This window comes from Gavia stellata, chromosome 19, assembly GCF_030936135.1.
Source record: "Gavia stellata isolate bGavSte3 chromosome 19, bGavSte3.hap2, whole genome shotgun sequence".
NCBI classification, from domain to species: domain Eukaryota; kingdom Metazoa; phylum Chordata; class Aves; order Gaviiformes; family Gaviidae; genus Gavia; species Gavia stellata.
Window position 1 is genome coordinate 19,111,264 of NC_082612.1, and position 18,798 is coordinate 19,130,061.

The window sequence follows — 18,798 nt, forward strand, 5'->3', positions numbered from 1 at the left end:
CCCAAAGGTGTCTCTCAGCAATAAAAGTGGTAACCAGGTCCGAGCAAGGGCGGCGGAGCAGGTGCCGCACCAGTGAAAGGGCCAGCCAGAGTCTGCCGACTACCAGGCCGGGCTGCGGGGACGAGGCAGGTCCCCAGTCACACCAGGAAGCCACTTCAGGCTCAGCGAGGTACAGGGCCAGGCACGGCACGCCAACAGCGCAGCCCACGCAAGGGCTGCGACCAGAGCCAGGGCTTAAATGCGGGTGGGTGCCAGGCCAGGGGCAGAGGGTGCATGGGGGAAGGCTCCCGACGAGCCTCCTCACAGCTCCTCATCACAAGCCGGCGGCTTGCTCTGACGGGACCCGCCTGACCAGGAGGTTGAACCCCCAACGGTCTTTGGCCTGCGGTACAAGAGAACGGCAGCTGATGAAAGACGGGTCAAAGACCTCCTCGGAGCACCGATTCTCTTGCCACATCCTTGTGCAACTCCCGACTGCGCCAGGGGCGTGCTGGCTCCCAGCCATCCGAGGGAGGCCTGAACATGTTGCCACCTTCGGCACAGCTGGAAATGGGCGGCTTCCATAGAATCCAGCCCGCTCACCTCTGCGTTTCATGTTGCCCTGTAAAGTGAGGTTCTTCAGAAAAGGGAGAGCCCTCGTCACCCAGCTCCTCCTGCTCTCAGGTGGCAACAGGTAGAAGTTTGTGCTGCCGGCGGCACAAATGGTTGCTAAATGTGCTAAATGACACAAAAATGGTTTCCTTTTTGCTCACATAACATAGATGTAACAGGACATTCAGGGTGCATCAGTGCAAGCTGGGAACTTGTGCTTCACAGTGCAAGATTCCTATAGCCGAGAAAGAAAGAGGGATTTTGCAAAATCCAGGGCATCAAAAAAAAAAGTTAAAAGCCAATTAAAGGATACTTCGGTATGGTTTCTATTTCAAACCAAAGCCAAATAGCATGTTTTGTGCTGGCCCTGCTTTTTTTTGAGCTGTGTATTGCCCTCTTGCTAAGATGAAAGTCCTGTCACATATGTCAGACACTTGAAGCCAGAGCACAGCTGTGTGGCTTTTTCATTACGTTCACTTCCACCTATTCTTACCTAGTGAGGAATCAAAGGGTCTAAAAACACAGAAGCTTCCAAAACCCTGTCAGAGGGAGCAGCATACTGGCCAAAATGTTTGTCATTAACACTGGAGCCTAACGGCTAAATAATTTTGTATGATGATTTAAATGATTTGTAGGTATTTGACAGTTGTGTCTTGTATCGCTGGCAAACATTCTTCACTTTCCACCCAGCTCAGCCCTTCCTCGTACACACCTTTCACATTTCAGCTATTTCATGGCTTGAATCTGTGCTCAAAGGAAGGGTACAGTACGGTCCAAAGACTCCGAAGAAAAAGCTCAGAAAGACCCCCACGATAGACAAGTCAAAATCCCGATGTGTAGGCCCTCTTGTCAGACAGAGGAAGGACTGGCTCCAGTAGGACACATCAGACAAGATATTTGGCCTCTCCTGGCCTGCTATTCCCACTAGCCCTGGGCATCATTCCGACTCTGATGGCAGCATTACATTGGAAGACAAAATCCATCTAGGGCATGATAGACAGCGCTCTCCTGCAGAGACTGTTTCTCACCACACTTGCACCTAAGGAAAGGAAGGCTCTGTTCAGTCCTGCTTTGCCAGATCTAGTCCAGTCTCTCTGAGCCCAGAGGAATTACCAGGCAACGCAACATGTGTGCTACTCCACACGTGGCTACGGTTGCTCTCTGTCTCTCCTATGGCTGCAAGTCTTCTGCTTGGCATAAAGAAACAGATGCAAAAGGAAGGATTTAAGCCTTCATCTCCTGAACACCTGGGACAGAACTGAACCATCAAGCCTTCTGGGCTCCTCGGTTCTCTTCCTGTCCACAACAGACAACTGAAGCTTATCCCAAAGCCGGGTGCCTGGCAGGAGCCTCTGCGAGCAAGCTTCATGCAACTGCCTACAGCTAAGTCCCAAATTTGAAGAGCGGTACCTCACACCCTGGCTTAGGACCCATTAAGAGTCAGGTTCGTGACTCTGGCCTCATGCTCTGCCTCCCTCTGAGGCGTCGCTCGGAGTCGGTGCTTCTCTGCCCTCCCTGCCTCCTCCGCCTCGGCCACAGCACTGACTGGAGCCCCGTGCCAGGAAAACGACAGCACCGCTGAGCCGTGCAATTAGGCTCCGGCCCAAATGCCGATGTATTAATTAAGAACAGAAGGAAGTTCCAAGAGGAAAGTGGGAAGTGCCTAGCTCTGAATCTCGCTGCTGGAGCCCACCCAATCTCCTGCAGACAAGATGGGTACCAGTGCAGCCAAACCACCAGGACAAAAAAAGTCCTTTTCAACAAGGCTAATCTCAACGGGAGGCCGATTTTGGTCAGAGGACAGAGCAAGGTGAGCAGCCATAGCGTAAGACGGAAGGCCTGCGTATGGATAACTAACTAATTAAACAGCAGAATTAGAGGGAACAGCCAGCCAAGAGCTCACCTGCCGAGCGCCGCCAGCCGAAAGGCCTCGCCACCGAGCCCAGCACCGCCCGCCCACCGGCTTTTCCCCGCCCAGGGACACGCCTGCCGCTCTCCGATCGGCTGATGCGCCCGTGCGAGGTGTGGCCCAACGACTGGCGGACACCGCTACTTGCGCCCCGATGGCGGCCCGGCCTTGGCGATCGCGGTCACCACGTTTCACGGAGCCGTGGGTAAATGAACAACCACATCCTTATCAAAAGAGATCGAAGTTCAGTCAGGCAATCAAAGGCCTTTCAGCAGAACAATGAATCCGTTTCTGGATCTTCTCCTGTTTTTGGCTACGCTCCTCTACGCCTACTTAGAGGCTTTCGTGAAGCTCTTTGTCCCCGCGAAGAGAAAGTCTGTCAGCGGAGAGCTCGTTCTCATCACGGGTGCCGGCCATGGCATAGGGAGAGCGACTGCCTTGGAGTTCGCCAAGCGTCAGAGCAGGCTGGTTCTCTGGGACATCAATAAGGTAACTGTGCAGTTCGTGGCTTGACTCGTTAATCTCCGAGGCCGCTCGGAGGGCTTTGAACAGCGTAAGCAGGGCCGTGTCCAGACTGCACCCACATCACCTCCTCCCGTGGCCGCTCCCCTCGGCTCCCTGACTGGGACGCTGAGCGCCAGTAAAGGCTTCGGCCCCACTCGCACCAGAGGACGCAGGTGTCTGGGGCCCGCGGTTACTCGCTGCTGGTCAGCGAGGTCGCGTGCGCAGCGCGTCAAAGAGTACCTGCGAGAGGGAGCGCAGGGGTCAGCAAGCTGCCGCTGGAACCGCTGCCTAGCTGGCAGAAAAAGGCACGCTCAGACCCGGAGCCTCTTTCTACAGAGAAGCAGCTTTACCTTCTGCTCGCTGTCTCTCTAGCCTCAGCTATTTTGCGTACGTTGCTGGAGGACGCGTCTCTCTTCACTCGTATCGACGGGCATCACTGCGTTGAGCTGTGCAGGAGCCCTGCTGCCCTCTGGCACAGTTACACGTGTAGACGGCTGCTGCCAAGGAGAGCGTCGTCCACGTTCACTGGAATGGGGGAAAAAGGAATAAACTTAGTAGCGAGCGAAACCTGGCTTTGGTGCTGGGAAACGCTGTAAGGGTGGCTGCAGCTCAGCAAGGTGTGCTTTACCAAGGCAAACTCACTCTTGGTGCCACATTCCCTTTCCGGCAGTCCCACAGAGCCCGGCCAGAGCTCTTTCCCTGGGCAGCCATGAACTGTTCAGGGGCTGGGCAGCGCTTACGCCCTCGAAAGACATCTTCAGCCTCCACCCGGGCTGCCACAGTGCTTGAGCAGCAACACGCAGGCAGGATAGAGTTACACACGCGTGCCTGTCTTTTCTGCCTCTTACAGCACGGCGTCGAGGAGACGGCAGCAGAATGCGAAAGGCTGGGAGCCACTGTCCAAGCCTTCGTGGTGGACTGCAGCAAAAGGGAGGAGATCTACAGCACCGCAGAGAAGGTAGGGGAGCAGGGGCACGTCCAAACGCTTCCACAAACGTGCTTGATTTTCAGAGAAGTCGGGAAAACAAGAGAAGTATTGTACGCAAATCATGCAAGCCCTTGGGATCTCTCCACTTCTCGCTGCTTTCTGTACGGAGAATGAAGTAGCACTTCTGAGACAGCAGCCAGTCCCATCCTCTTTTGTGAGGCTCTGGCGTATCGCGCCTCGTTGCCAACCTTAATTCTGCCTTTCAGTTTCCTGAAAAGCACACACAATCATTTTCTTGTAAAGGATATGGTCCAGCTGGCTCAAAACACTCTGTACGTCCATAGTCCCCACGGTGACTACACAGAGCACACTGTGTCTGTGGGCAACGTGTGGACGACTATAAATGCCGGCAGTAATTAAGGGAGAAGCATCAGATCGAAAGCTGATTTCACGGTACTACTGCACAGTTCCTACCATGTCTGAAAAATTGGCGTGATCTTCCTCTCCCTAAAAGAAATGGCGTTAAGGATTAAATCAATTGTTGCTCATCTTCCACAGCCTTGCATTTTTTTTTGTAACGATGACACACACCTTTCTGTTTTTTTCTGTCCAAAAGGTGAAAAAGGACATTGGGGATGTCTCCATCCTGGTGAATAACGCTGGTGTGATTACCGCTGCCGACCTGCTCTCGACTCAGGACCACCAGATTGAAAGAATGTTTGAAGTCAACACTCTTGCTCACATCTGGGTAAGGGCCGCTACCATCTTCATGGCTACGTTTTTTGGGAGCATTGTTGAGGAGGCGTGTTTAGACTAAGAGTTGTTGTCAGCTATCAGTGAATTACAAAAGCGTCTTTCGGACGTCTGTAGCACAGGGGCACCCAGCCAGACTGACTGTTGGGAAACGTGATGAACCTCTTGCTGATCTGAGCCTGGCCCGGCTTTTTCACGCTCTTTTCTCTGCGTGAGCTAGCTGGCGACGGCCTCGCCTGCAGCACGGGTGGGTCTCTGTCAGAGGGGTATTAGGGTTCCTCATCGCATCAGGTAGTTTGGGCACCCGCAGCTGAGTGCCAAGACCCTGCCAGTAGAAGATAACGCAGCTGAAAAATACAAAGGCATGTTTTTAGCGGCTGACCTGCACAAAAGGCGGCCGGCACGTGGCCCGAATGGCCAGGCAGGTGCAGGTCGGGCAGAGCAGGGGAGGGCTGGCCCCGCAGCTCCCAGCACAGCCCGGCCATGGGGCACAGCGAGGCCTGGCCCCTCCCTGACTGCAGCGACCAGCCCGGCCGATCTCCCCGGACGCTCTTGCCCTCGCTGTTTGGACCTCGCTGTGTCGCCGCCTTCCCTCTTGGCTCCTGCGGCCACTTTCAAGGCTGTCTCCCATCAGTCCTGCCTCTCCTTGTGATTTGTACCTCTCTCATCTCTCTGCTGACTTTCTCACAGCTTTCTCCCAGCAGTCAGAGTGGAGGTGACACAGCTGGGCCCCGTCCGAGCTGGGCCTTGGGTCCCTGGCACGTCCGCAGCTGACCCCTGGGCTAGGGCAGCTGCCAGCTGGGCTTACAGACTGGGAGGGGTTCAGCAGTTAAGGACTTGTTGGGTGTGGCAGAAGAAGAGAGATGCTGCAGACTGATGGGCGGTTTATTGTACATGCGATAGCGTTAGTCACTTAATTAATGATAGTCAGGGTCAGTGTTGAATACGCCTGAGAAAACATTGTTCTTTTCCTCCTTTCCCCCACCCCATTATGGCCTCTTGGTTTAAATGACTTTCAAGACCACAAGAGCTTTTCTGCCAGCCATGATGAACAACAACCACGGTCACATTGTCACGGTGGCTTCGGCAGCAGGTCATTTCGTGACTTCTTTCATGGTGGCTTATTGGTAAGTGCTTTTCAAAGCAGCTCTCTTCATTTTTTTAGTTTTAATTGTGTCTTCTCCATCAGAAAGCACAGAGTAACCAAAATAAGCCTCCCACTGAATACAGTAGGTCCAAAGGACGGTGCCACAGAGGGAAAAGCACAACAGCCAGCGCTTAAGGGTGCCTGCCGATTTGCTTATTTAACCGCTTCTGTGAGTTCTTGCAGTGTTGTCAAGTAAAGCCCTAATGAGTAGCTTTTGATCTTTCTACTGTTGTGGCAGTGACTGTAGTGTATAGAAATACCTCTGCCATCGTGAGATAAAATTGCTTTTCTGCTTGAAACACACCTAGAAAATCACGGCACGTGAACAGAGAGACTGTTCGATGATTGCCTATTGCCGTTCTGCGTCAGACCTAGCCCTCTGTAACAGCAGCTCCAGGCGGAGCAATCTTCCCCTGGGAACCCTCCTTCTCGGAGAGTCGCTCACTGCTGGCAACATGAGAACTCCCCAGCCAGGGATTTTACTGGGATTGCAGTGTCCAAATCAATAGCAGTCCATAAACTGATTCTCTGGTTCTGCTTTCTTTTGGGGTGATTTATACTCCTGGCCTGCACCAATTTCTGTGGCGTTAATTGCCTCCATTTTGCACGCGTAACGCTCCTCTATTTCAAAACTCACACGCGAGCGTCACGAGACACTCCTATGTAGTACGAGAAACACTAGAGGGTTGTTCTCCATTTCCACCCTGCCCATCCTTCTTCATGTTAGGTATTCAGGCTGCATTCCTTCTACGAATCTTCTCACATGGGAAAAACGGGAACTCCATCAATTGATGCACAACAGTTACCATTTTCTAATCATTCCTGATGTTTCTCTGTCTGTTCGCAACTAAGGCGACTTTTTCTGAAAGACGCCAGCTCTGCTTGCCACAATTACTCCCCCAAGCAGCAATGTCTAATCCAGCACTACACTCCGGCACAGGGAAAGTTAGAATTATTCCCTGCCCTCTCTTCTCACCTGGATTACGGGGGTTTTTTTTGCTTCCTAGTCAGTTCTGTGTGATGTTTTAGGCCCTTTCCCTTTGTAGAAAGCTGGAAATAGTATTTCTGCCTTCTCATTTGTGCTTTTCCCCCCTCCTGCAGTTCAAGCAAGTTTGCTGCGGTTGGATTTCATAAAGCTCTGACAGAGGAGCTGTCTACCCTGGGAAAGGACGGAGTAAAAACTTCATGTCTTTGTCCGGTTTTTATAAACACTGGATTTGTCAAAAACCCCCATACAAGGTAACTATCAAAACTCTGCCTTCCTCTCCTTCCTTCTTTGCATCAAGGCACTACCTAGTAGCCCCAGCTTTAGGCCTCGTGGTCCCACTGGCTATATAAAACCAGAATATAGTGTGGGCTCAAGAAAATCTGCAGTGTCATTTAACCCACGTCACGGTTGCATTTGAATTACCCGGGTTTGCGCGTACGTGAAGCATCAGCCCGTACCACCCCTGTTTTACCTGCCTAGCTCTTACACGTATGCTCTCCTGTGTAGGCTTGGGAAGATTTTGGAGATTGAAGAAGTTGTAGAGGCCCTGATGGAAGGAATACTGACCAACCAAAAAATGATTTTTGTTCCTTCAAGTCAACGCATTGCTTTACTTTTTGAAAGGTAAGTAGAAAAAAACCCAAAAGGAACAAACCAAAAAAACCCCACATGTATCAAATACAAGTTGCTGAGTGTACAACCCTCGGAGTTGTGACATCTGATTCAAGATTAAGTTTTACTTTAGAACACATCACAAAGTAACCAAGTAGTGCAGCGGGATCTTTCTAATGACAACAGCAGACATCATCCACAGAAGGATTTTGTTGACTCCTCTCCTAGGTCATTAAGATCCACTTTCTGCAGCTAACTGTTCTCATGGAGAACTCAACCGCTTTACAGGCCGAGAAGGCGGGAGGGGGAGAAGAAGAGAACGCTTCTTCTTCACAGATCGCCATTTCCCTTTTGCCTGCAAACAACAGTTTCTCTGATATTTCCCAAGAACTCCCCAAATTAACCAGATAAGGTTTTGAAAGCAAAGAGAAAGCAAACGCACACGTCTATGTTCAATATTAAAACTTCCTGGATCCTGTAGTAATATTGCAACACACCCGTCCTGGAATCGTCATAAAAGGAGATGGGTGGGATTGGAGTTAAAACAAGTCAGAGATTGATTTATTTTGGAAATAACACCTGGTTTAAGTCTTAGTCCCAGTCCATGTGTGTGCACGCATTCTGTGCCCAGACCAGCTCTTCCCTCACCTGCGGCACCGCTTTTTCCCATAATTTCATTTTCTTATCCTACATTTAATTGCCTGTTATTATCTCTTTCAGGTTGTTTCCAGAACGAGCCTTGGCTGTTCTGAAAAAGCTGACCGACGTCAAGTTTGATGCTGTCGTTGGGCAGAGAAGCAGCCAGTGAAAAGCAAAAATCAATCCTCATTTCCCAGTGGCATGAGTGAAAACAGAACATGTGCTGAGCGTAGTTCAGCTGGTTTGATTCAGAGCAGAACTCAGACAGATGCTGCCAGGCCACCATTTCCAAGCACACCTAAGGGTTTACCCCACACCTGCAGCAGGGACATACCTGCATAAGATGGAGCATTAACAAAGCAGAGCTGCATCTCCAGAAGCCTAAAGGGCTGCTTTGGCTGTACGTCGCATCGCCTCTGTCTCCTAGTGCTGAGGCAGACAGGAATTCCCACAAAGCCCGTCTCTGGGACAGCACAGCTCTGCATTTGAGTGCAAAGGGATTGCCTGGGAATACGTTAATCTGGACTCATCCCTGGCAAAATTATCTTGCAAGAAGGAGGTGGGTGGCCTGTTTCAACTCAATTTATCTTTTTAAATTTAAAAAATGCTCTAATGCACACTGAATTTCACGTGCTTTTGTAGCAAGCACCTGAAATAACACAGCCTTGTTTGTAATTACATTGATTATCAATTATGCATTAGGATCATCAACATGCCTTATTCCAAATAAATACAGTTCTTTAACACAAAGGTATCTCTCAGCAGCAACAGTCATAACCAGGTCCTAGAGGTGCGTTTAAAGTATGGTATCAAGTAATACACCCTTTCCCCAGATCATTTTTCACACCTCTCATCTGCAATTCCCAGACACCTTTAGAACACCTTCCTGTGAAAACAGTGCAGTATTTCTCTACAAATTACTGGGTGCCCTCCTGCATTTCATGCATGCTAGAGAATGTGATTTATTACATGAGAACGCGGACCAAGTTGGACTATTTTGCTCCTTAGATTACAAGGCAAATAATTCAACCTAATGAAAATTCTGCAGTCTGTCTGCTTCAGTATTCATAAGTCAGACTCGTGTATTAAAGAAAAGAGCAAGGTTCTGCTGAGCCAGGAAAGCCTTTGTTCATGTGCAACAGGTGAGTTTAAGTTGAAGTCCACAGGGCACCTGTGTACCATGCAAAAGAAGGCCTGAACCCCTGGAAACTCCTGAATACATCTTCATTTTGACTAATTAACACATTCATCACAGCACAAAGTTACATCCATACAGACACCGGATAACATATATGCCTCCACATACCTCTTTTCCTTCTGTCTTTTCAAACACACGTGCACCAGGCTGAGCGTTTATGTATTCCGCTCCTCTGAAACGCTGCCTTGCTGACTGGAGAACATACTGCAGCAATCACATCCCTGTGTGATCCTGGGCTTTACCTGTGCAGGGGAGCAGCGGAGCCGGGGTTCTTGGCAGGAGGAGGCACGCCAGGTGCCGCAGGTGGGGGTGAGACAGGCATCGCACCGACGGGGCGCTGCCCCACTGCTCCCGAGCAACGGCGGCGGAGCAGGTGCCGCACCAGTGAAAGGGCCAGCCAGAGTCTGCCGACCACCAGGCCGGGCTGCGGGGACGAGGCAGGTCCCCAGTCACACCAGGAAGCCACTTCAGGCTCAGCGAGGTACAGGGCCAGGCATGGCACGCCAACAGCGCAGCCCACGCAAGGACTGCGACCAGAGCCAGGGCTTAAATGCGGGTGGGTGCCAGGCCAGGGGCAGAGGGTGCATGGGGGAAGGCTCCCGACGAGCCTCCTCACAGCTCCTCATCACAAGCCGGCGGCTTGCTCTGACGGGACCCGCCTGACCAGGAGGTTGAACCCCCAACGGTCTTTGGCCTGCGGTACAAGAGAACGGCAGCTGATGAAAGACGGGTCAAAGACCTCCTCGGAGCACCGATTCTCTTGCCACATCCTTGTGCAACTCCCGACTGCGCCAGGCGCGTGCTGGCTCCCAGCCATCCGAGGGAGGCCTGAACACATTGCCACCTTCGGCACAGCTGGAAATGGGCGGCTTCCATAGAATCCAGCCCGCTCACCTCTGCGTTTCATGTTGCCCTGTAAAGTGAGGTTCTTCAGAAAAGGGAGAGCCCTCGTCACCCAGCTCCTCCTGCTCTCAGGTGGCAACAGGTAGAAGTTTGTGCTGCCGGCGGCACAAATGGTTGCTAAATGTGCTAAATGACACAAAAATGGTTTCCTTTTTGCTCACGTAACATAGATGTAACAGGACATTCAGCGTGCGTCAAAGCACAAGTTCCCAGCTTGGGACCTTCTGCTTCACAGTGCGAGATTCCTGTAGCCGAGAAAGAGAAAGAAGGAAGGAGTTTGCAAAATCCAGGGCATCCAAAAAAAAAAGTTAAAAGCCAATTAAAGAGTATTTGCCATGTGTTGTATTTAAAACCAAGACCCTCCCAACCCCAGAACTTTTGAGAGAAGCATGCTTTGAGTCCTGAAGGATAAAGGAGGCCAATTTGTACGCATGTTAAGTGAGTTTTTCTAAGTCTGTTTTCTCTTCCTCAGAGGCATCCCCCAAATCTGAGAACACTAATATAATGTCTTGTGTCTACTCTGAAAGAAGTTCTTTGGGTTGGGCTGCTTCTGCTTTTATTTGAGCTACATATTCAGCTCTTGCTAAGAGGACAGGCCTGTCACAACTGAGAGCCACTTGCTCATCTCCATGTTGCCTGAGGCTGCAAGTCTTCTGCTTGGCATAAAGAAACAGATGCAAAAGGAAGGATTTAAGCCTTCATCTCCTTAACACCTGGGACAGAACTGAACCATCAAGCCTTCTGGGCTCCTCGGTTCTCTTCCTGTCCACAACAGACAACTGAAGCTTATCCCAAAGCCGGGTGCCTGGCAGGAGCCTCTGCGAGCAAGCTTCATGCAACCGCCTACAGCCAAGTCCCAAATTTGAAGAGCGGTACCTCACACCCTGGCTTAGGACCCATTAAGAGTCAGGTTTGTGACTCCGGCCTCGTGCTCTGCCTCCCTCTGAGGCGTCTCTCGGAGTCGGCGCTTCTCTGCCCTCCCTGCCTCCTCCGCCTCAGCCACAGCACTGACTGGAGCCCCGTGCCAGGAAAACGACAGCACCGCTGAGCCGTGCAATTAGGCTCCGGCCCAAATGCCGATGTGTTAATTAAGAACAGAAGGAAGTTCCAAGAGGAAAGTGGGAAGTGCCTAGCTCTGAATCTCGCTGCTGGAGCCCACCCAATCTCCCGTAGACAAGATGGGTACCAGTGCAGCCAAACCACCAGGACATCGGCTAGAGGTCTGCGGAGCTCCTTCCCCAGCTCTTGCAGCTGTTCCACTTTCGGAGAGCACAGGAGTGCGAGGGCCCCCCAAGGAGTTTATGTACCAGGTGCACTAGGTATTCCCCGAGCTGCTGCACCCAGCGTGCGGATGCCCTAGAGCTGTCTTTGTAAGCTACGTGGCCAGGCGTGCGCTATTTTGCAGTCATCCATACTGTCGAAGTGTTAGCGTGCTGCCTGGCATAGTTTTGGCCCATAACCGTGCCTGGCAGCACGTGCTCCGGCATAGCATGGGGGCAGTGCGTCCCCGGGTACAGAGCTGCCGGGCCGGCAGCGTGGGTGAGACCATCTGCTTTGCAAGAGGAGTGGAAGATGACGGACACAGAAGTGTTCCGGGGACACCATCCAAATCAACGCTGATTAAAACAAAGGAGCAGCTGTGATAGTTTCCCTTTGTCCACTATATATGCAGACCTGACTGGTCTGAAATTTGAGAGGCTCATTATTAAAGAATGCCATTTAACAGCAATATTTAATGCAATAGTTAACATTCATAATTACTGTCTTCATCACGATAGGTAAAATTTTCAAGAGTCTTTAAGTGGCTTCAGCTCATCTCGGTCACATCGAGTCTTACTGAATTTCTAATAGCACAAATTAAATCTCCCCACAGCACCACAGCCTGATCTGTCTCTTCAGCAAAGTCTGAGAGTACTTCTTCACATTTTTCCAAAGTCCTTGAATCCTACTCGGAATGTTAGGAGAAGCATCCCAAATTGTGTTTCTTGTCACAAACCTAGGCCACTTACAAGTGAAAATCACGGCTGTACATCTTATTGCCGCTGCCTGCTAGCACTGAGGCTCCAACCTCATGATTGGGGCAATACTCATAGTATTTTAATGCTTGCAGGTAATGCCAGTAGGCATCAAAAAAAAAAAAAGCAATTCTAGACAGCATTTCAGAACATGGATTTCTAAATGCGCAGAACTTCTGAACACAGAAGTTCAATGAAAGGGGGTTTTGTTTTGTTTTTCTCTATTGCTCCACTGAAATTAAGCATCTGAGATCACTGGCTGTTCAGTGTTGCAAAACTGTCTGCAAAATTCCATTCTGAAACAAATTTTTGGTACCCTAAAGCTTTCAGATTCTTTCATTCTGCATCTAGCATCTGGCCATGTGTTTTGCTCTTTTCCAAGCAGATCTCTTGCTTTCTGTACTTATGCTACAGTTTGAGCTCACCACTAAGAGGATCACATTTTTACTGCAAAACCTCTATTAGAGTATGAATAAGCTTACAGTTACTCAACAAGCCAGGTGTTACTAGAAGTAAACATGCTCTCATGCAAACTATTTCCCCTCTGCGTTCTCAGCCTTTTAATGTTCACAGCTGGTAGCTGATCATTTTCCAAAACATCACCATCAAAATGTTTTTCAAGAAACATTCTAGTTAAACAGACGCTGCCACAGGAAGATAGGCTCGCTGCTCAAAAATAATCCAGTGATAATAGTGACTGTGTTTTTATACAAAGGTATTCCAGACGCTCATGTTCGCTAGTACCTCCCAGCTTGCTAATCACACGGTAATCTCTAATGGGAAAAAAACCCAAACACTGAGCAGGAACTTGCACTAATCTTTTGATGACCACATAGCTTTGATGATGAAATGCTGCTGCTTTCTTTTGAAGGGTTGACCTGGAATATTGTACCTAAGAAGGTCTTTGAGCCTTATAGTGCTGACACCTGCAATCTCAGAGAGGTGAAAAACTGAAGATCATGTAATAACTGTTTTTAATATTAGGCACAGGCGGAGGGCTGCATTTCCTCTCATCTAGTGATTTCTGTGTAGCTACACCAAAATTACACTGGCAAAAGACAAGATTCAGGTCTCTCTGGAATGAAAAACAACAAGGGGAAAAAAAAAAGTATTTATCAGAGCACAGTTCTCAAAGCCCTTACACGTGCAGTTAAGACCAGTTCTAGCTGCACAGCCTAATCATCAGCGTTATCTTCCTAGCTAAACACTTTGTTCACCTGGCACATGGCCACTTCCATCCTCCTCTCTCTTGCTGACATAAAATGGTACCAAGAGCCTTTTTAAACACAAGCACAATTCCAAGGGGATTTTAATGAGCTTGTCTGGGAGGAGGCTACACCATGATTTACAGCAAGCAAAGTAATATGGGACAAAAAAGGATAAAACATTTTAGATGAATCGGTCATTTCCTTGTAAGTACCCTTTTAGGTCACTCAGAGCTACATGTCAGTTCCTGTGAATTTAATGAATACTTTCAGCCAAAAAAAAAAAAAAAGTGTAAAACATTTTGAGGAAGATAAATTGAGCTAAGTTTAATTTTACGGGGGACAAACAAATGCAAGGTTGTTTGTTTTTTTTTAAATTAAGTCCCCAAGACAAAAATATGTGATTTCCATGGCTCTGATACGGAAAAGAAAACCTTTCCTCTGGGCTATGACGATGCAGATCCTGCTTCACAAAGGCTCTGCATTTTATACATACAGGCTTGTTGTTATATGACAGATCTCTGTTTGGCTAAGGAGGCTCTGCTTGGGCCCCAGAGCTAACATCGGCCACAGGACACATCAGGACCCCACTGTGCCAGTTTAAAATGACACATTTGACAGCTGTTTCTCATTTTAGGAAGTTTAAGAGTACAAGTGCAGTAAGAATATTCTACTGAGCATGAGCTAAACTTTATTCCTCACAAGGACAAAGGATGTAAGAGCAAAACCAACCTGACATTAGCAGACTAATTAACAGAGGCACAGTTACAGCTAACACAGCCACGTTGCTCCCGAGATTCAAGTGAGTATCTCAGCACAGGACTATGGAGGCACTTTGTGAAGGATACTCCTTTTATCTCTGTTAATTGTAATGGATGCAACATCAGGAATGAGTGGCTGAGAATCATTCAAAAATGCAACACTTTATGAACCTAGTTTATACTGTTTACATGTTCATTTTCTAGATGAAGAATTCCTGACTCACAAGAATCGTTTTGTTCCTAATCCATACAGTTAATCAGTAACCAATTTAGCGGCAGGAGTAGCTGTAGCTCACTTCATGCTCTCTCTCCTCAGGAGCATAAAGAGGAAGGAACAGCAGCACATGCCAAACGGAGGTGCATTCTCCTTTAGCAGGATCACATAAGTCCATGTATACCCAAGGCCTATAGATAAGAAAGCAGCAGCAGATTTTTCAGGTAGTTATTTTTCAAGCCACGGATTGTTTCAATTTTGCCCTGTCACACACAACACTGTCTTTACATCTGCAGCCTCAGAAGTCACGAAACTTAGGACGCTCCATACACAATTCCATTAAGCACAGATCCTCTCAAGTTCTTAAACACATAATATCGGTCGCAGACAACCAAATCCTAAAGCACGATCCTCAAAACTCTAAAGGCAGTTTTAGATAATGTCTGTACTGTGCAGTGCTGAGCTACCTCAGCGCTAGCTCAAAGGCACCGAGAAAGAGGTATTTTGCCTATATAGGTAGCCCCATGCTTATCTGCTACCGTGGAGCCTGGCTGGCAGTGGTAAAGCTGTGCTAGCGCAGCTCTATGGTAACACGCTTGGGAAAGGGATTGTTCTTCACTCACCAGCTAACTCGAGGATCTCTGGACGATGCCAAGTAACACAGTGCAAACCTGTACGCAGTGCACGACACCTTCGTGGCAAGACACAACTATCAGGCATTCAGTCTCTATCCGAAGCCTCCTCAAGGCGGGTGTTCATGCTCCTGGGGGATCTCACCCTGTAGGCATAACTGGCACATACTGATTTAGCTGAGCTTAGCACACAAAGCCACAGTCACTCAACACCCAAAGATCCTTTTCACCCAAGCTTATGTCCTGTCTTGGAGCTGTCAGGTCACGATGTCTCTTTTGGACCAAGTGAGCTTCATTTTTCCCCCTGGAGAGTAACACTGGAAAAAAAAAAAATCAGCTATTTAAGCTTTCACAGTTGGCTCTTTAGTCATTAATCTGCTTCTCTTTTTTTTTTTTTTTTGAGAATTGTTACTCTCAGGGAATAGCAATATTTTTAAATTCGTTTTTCAGAGAGCACTCCTGTTCTCAAAGCATCCCTGCCTGATAAAAAGTCTCTAACCCTTGCCTGACTGCCCACAGTTGGAAACTATTTCTTAATTTGTTAACACTAATCCTGGATACAAGATGTATTAAAAACAGACAGCAGAAAGATACATGACAATAAAGGCCAGTTTTAAGAATCTATGTTTTAATTGGTTGCGTTTCTCAGTTTAGTAAGTCAGCCTTTACAGCAAGGAGATAAAGTATCGAAGTCTTACAGATACCTTAAAGCCAACCAACCAAGTAGCTTAGCAACCATCCAGGCTTTATTCTTTTGTTCTAGATTATTTTAAATGATCACTAATCCTGCTACGAAACTTTCAATTCCATAGGCTCTACATCGCCTAACTTCAGATACAGTCCAAGGCTTGGGAGTCTGAGGTCCCTTTCACTGCTAACATGCATCATGCAGCACAGCATACACAGGCTAGTCTTTTGTGTTCTTAAATTGTTGCAAAGCTAAGGAGATGGCTGAATAAACTTAACTAAATACATTAGACTAATCAGATTTCCATTTCTTAAAATGTAATTCCCGACCAGTGCAATTTTATAAATACTAACTGCATTTTCTAGAAGATGTTTTTGGATCCTACAATTGCTAACCCAACGAGCCAGTATAGTTTTAAACTCAAGTCTTTAAGACAATCCAATCACATAAGTTATTTTATATTTACTAACAGAATAGAGGAAAAGCATTTGCCAGAACAGTCACAACGGATCGCCAGGAATCCAGCCTCAAAGTCTCTCCACGTTCAGGAAAAAGTAACCTCTTTCTGTCACCAGAGATTATACATCACACATGTAAATCGCTACTTGCAAGGACTTAGTAGATGTATCTGAGGGCAGGAGTGGAGCAGTGTGCCAAAACCCCCCGCGGCAACCAAACTGAATAACGGCATCTTTGTGGGTTGAAGGGCTGATCAAACCATTACTGAAGTCAACGGGAGTCTTTTCGGTGGTTTCCGGGGCTGTTGGACAGGAGCCACAATACATTACAAGCAGTATCGCTAACTCTCAAAACCAGAAATAAGAGCACAAAGGCGTTAGTTTCTCATTTAAAGTAGCAGTCTGCCCACTGATTCCTCCCACCTTTTTTTACAGAACAGGGCGATGAGCTTGCTCAAAACGCCGGCGCTCATTTCAGGAAGTTGGGAGGTAAGATTTCCTACAACTTCTGAAGCATCAAGCTTTCATCTTGAAGAGAAACAATCCGGGGAAGTAAAGCAGCTGCCAGGCTGGCCATGGTGGACATACAACGTAGAAACTGTGAGGCCAACAAAGAATAAAAGCGTGCGCTATAATAGAAGGCAAGAAAACTGCAAAACACAAAGCTCTGACAAACTTGTTCCCCCCCAGACCATCGGCTGTGTGCCTGTGGTTCCCGAGGCCCGCTGGGAACCCTCTGACCAGGAGGTCTGTCTCTGTGGGTCAGTTTGTCCGATCACAGCCTTCCGGCAACTGCTCACGGCCGGCAGCATCTCTGCCACCGACATACAGGTTAGTACCTTTCAAACACATGGGTGGATTTGGGGAGGATTGCTTGGTTTTTTGTATTCAGAAAAATAGCCATTAAGGCATTGCTGAGTTGGACTTTCTGAGATGTACTTACACAAAAGCTAAAATGTTTGGGGTTGATCAAAACTAGCGCACTCTGGGCTGTTCAGCACATCATGTAATCATTTCAGCTGTTTGCTACTGAATTTTCACCACCTCTGACCTCTGTGAAATACATGGCGGGGAATAACAACCCAAACCCACTCAAGAGGTGTATTTTAGAAAATAGCAATTATCCCCATTTTCCCACCAATAGTGTCCTGGTTCTTTCACAAACAGGCTGGCTCAAATAGCAGTGTTATTTAGTGGGACATTTTTGCCTTTAAAAACTCCAAAATAAATGTGCATCTCCTCCTAAACATAGGGTATGTCTATTCTGTGTGGAACTGTAAACCTCCAGCCACTCATTCTCAGATAAGCATGGATTTAGAAAACACCTTCCCACTTTTCAGCAGATTTGTGTTGCATTCAGGAAAAAAGGAAATCCTGGAATTATTATGCACATCTATAGAGGTGAACTTGGCATGCAGCATGAGAGTCCAGCTTTCAACTCTGCAGTGTGTAACTGGAAAAACTATTGAGCTATTTAGCTGCGGGGCTGGAGGCGGAGGGCATTTTCAGTTGGCGAGCTGTGCTCGCTTTTGTGCAAGGCAGTTATTTAAGACGACTCTGTACTTCCCAGGGCATGTATTTCTTTAATAAGGTCTTTCTTTGATTCTAACAGCCTGTAAAACATTCCTAGCCGACTCTTTTCAAGTTCTCAAGTCAAGCTTTAAGCAAAACGGGACCAAGACTTACCCTTATTGCTCCACAGGCAGAGAGAGGCACTACCAACAGATCGAAACAAATCTGGGGGCAAGTGTGTAATGGGGAAATGTATTCCTGCACTGAAGGGGGTGTATGGCAGCACTGAGGGAGACATGTATGTGTGTATATATATATATACATACACACACTGTACGGGCCAGAGCTGGTGGACAGGTGGGGAGGAAGGAGGTGGTACAGCCTTTTCCTCTCGCTCCTAGATCCTTCTCTCTCTGAACTCATGGAGAGCAGTTCCTCCAAAAATCTGAAGCAGGATCACTCTGATCTGTATTACCTAGGAGATGGGACTAGTTCAGGTTTTGGGGGGACAGGGTGATTGATGGTGTTTCTCAGGAATCGTTCTGCCTGCCCCTGCTTCCCATTGAAGGGCAGCTTTTTTCCGTGCCAAGAGGAAAGGAGGTAAGCTTTGGTACATGGCATTGAACCAGAAAAGGGAAACACGGTTCTGAGAGAATAGCAAGCCAACAGACTCATTTTCACCGTGTAACTGCCCTGGGACAGATGCCTAGCACGCGCTCCAGCGGCACTCGCGTGCCTTTACTCGTGTGCAAATTTGGGGTTTTTTTAAATTGGCCTGGAAAATACATTTTTCACACAAACCACTCTCTAATGGAAAGAGAATAGTCAGAGACCAACTATAGCAAGAAGAGCAACTATTCTCATACGCCCCTTGCTAAACGAGCGGAGCTGGCACGGAAGGATTAGCTGCCCTGCTAATCCTGCCATCAGCTCCTGCCAACCTCCGCGGTTCTCCTCTGCCCGAGGAGACTGAATGAAGGGTTAAATCACTGACGGTCCCTGGCTGAGACCCTACTGTGATACATAAAAGCTTTACTTGCATAGTTTTAGTTATTTGCTGAGCAGAGTTGATAATAGGATGTTTCAAGACATGTAACTCCCTTCCTGACAAGATCAAATGGGCCTTGAGGTAGCTTGTTAT

General features: G+C 48.2%; 1 protein-coding gene across 2 annotated transcripts; it reads left to right on the top strand.

Annotated features, from left to right (window-relative positions):
* Positions 1–2,764: 2,764 nt before the first annotated feature.
* LOC132318688 (estradiol 17-beta-dehydrogenase 11-like) lies at positions 2,765–8,254 on the top strand. Of its 2 annotated transcripts, XM_059826816.1 has the most exons (7): positions 2,765–2,989; positions 3,855–3,962; positions 4,549–4,680; positions 5,706–5,812; positions 6,934–7,071; positions 7,328–7,444; positions 8,153–8,254. In XM_059826816.1, the coding sequence occupies exons 1-7, from the start codon at positions 2,780–2,782 to the stop codon at positions 8,238–8,240; spliced, it is 900 nt and encodes a 299-aa protein (XP_059682799.1). In that variant the 5' UTR covers positions 2,765–2,779; the 3' UTR covers positions 8,241–8,254. The 2 variants fall into 2 exon arrangements, with proteins under 2 accessions (XP_059682799.1, XP_059682798.1); XM_059826815.1 differs by lacking the exon at positions 3,855–3,962 and having other exon boundaries at positions 2,780–2,989.
* The last annotated feature ends 10,544 nt before the right edge of the window (positions 8,255–18,798 follow it).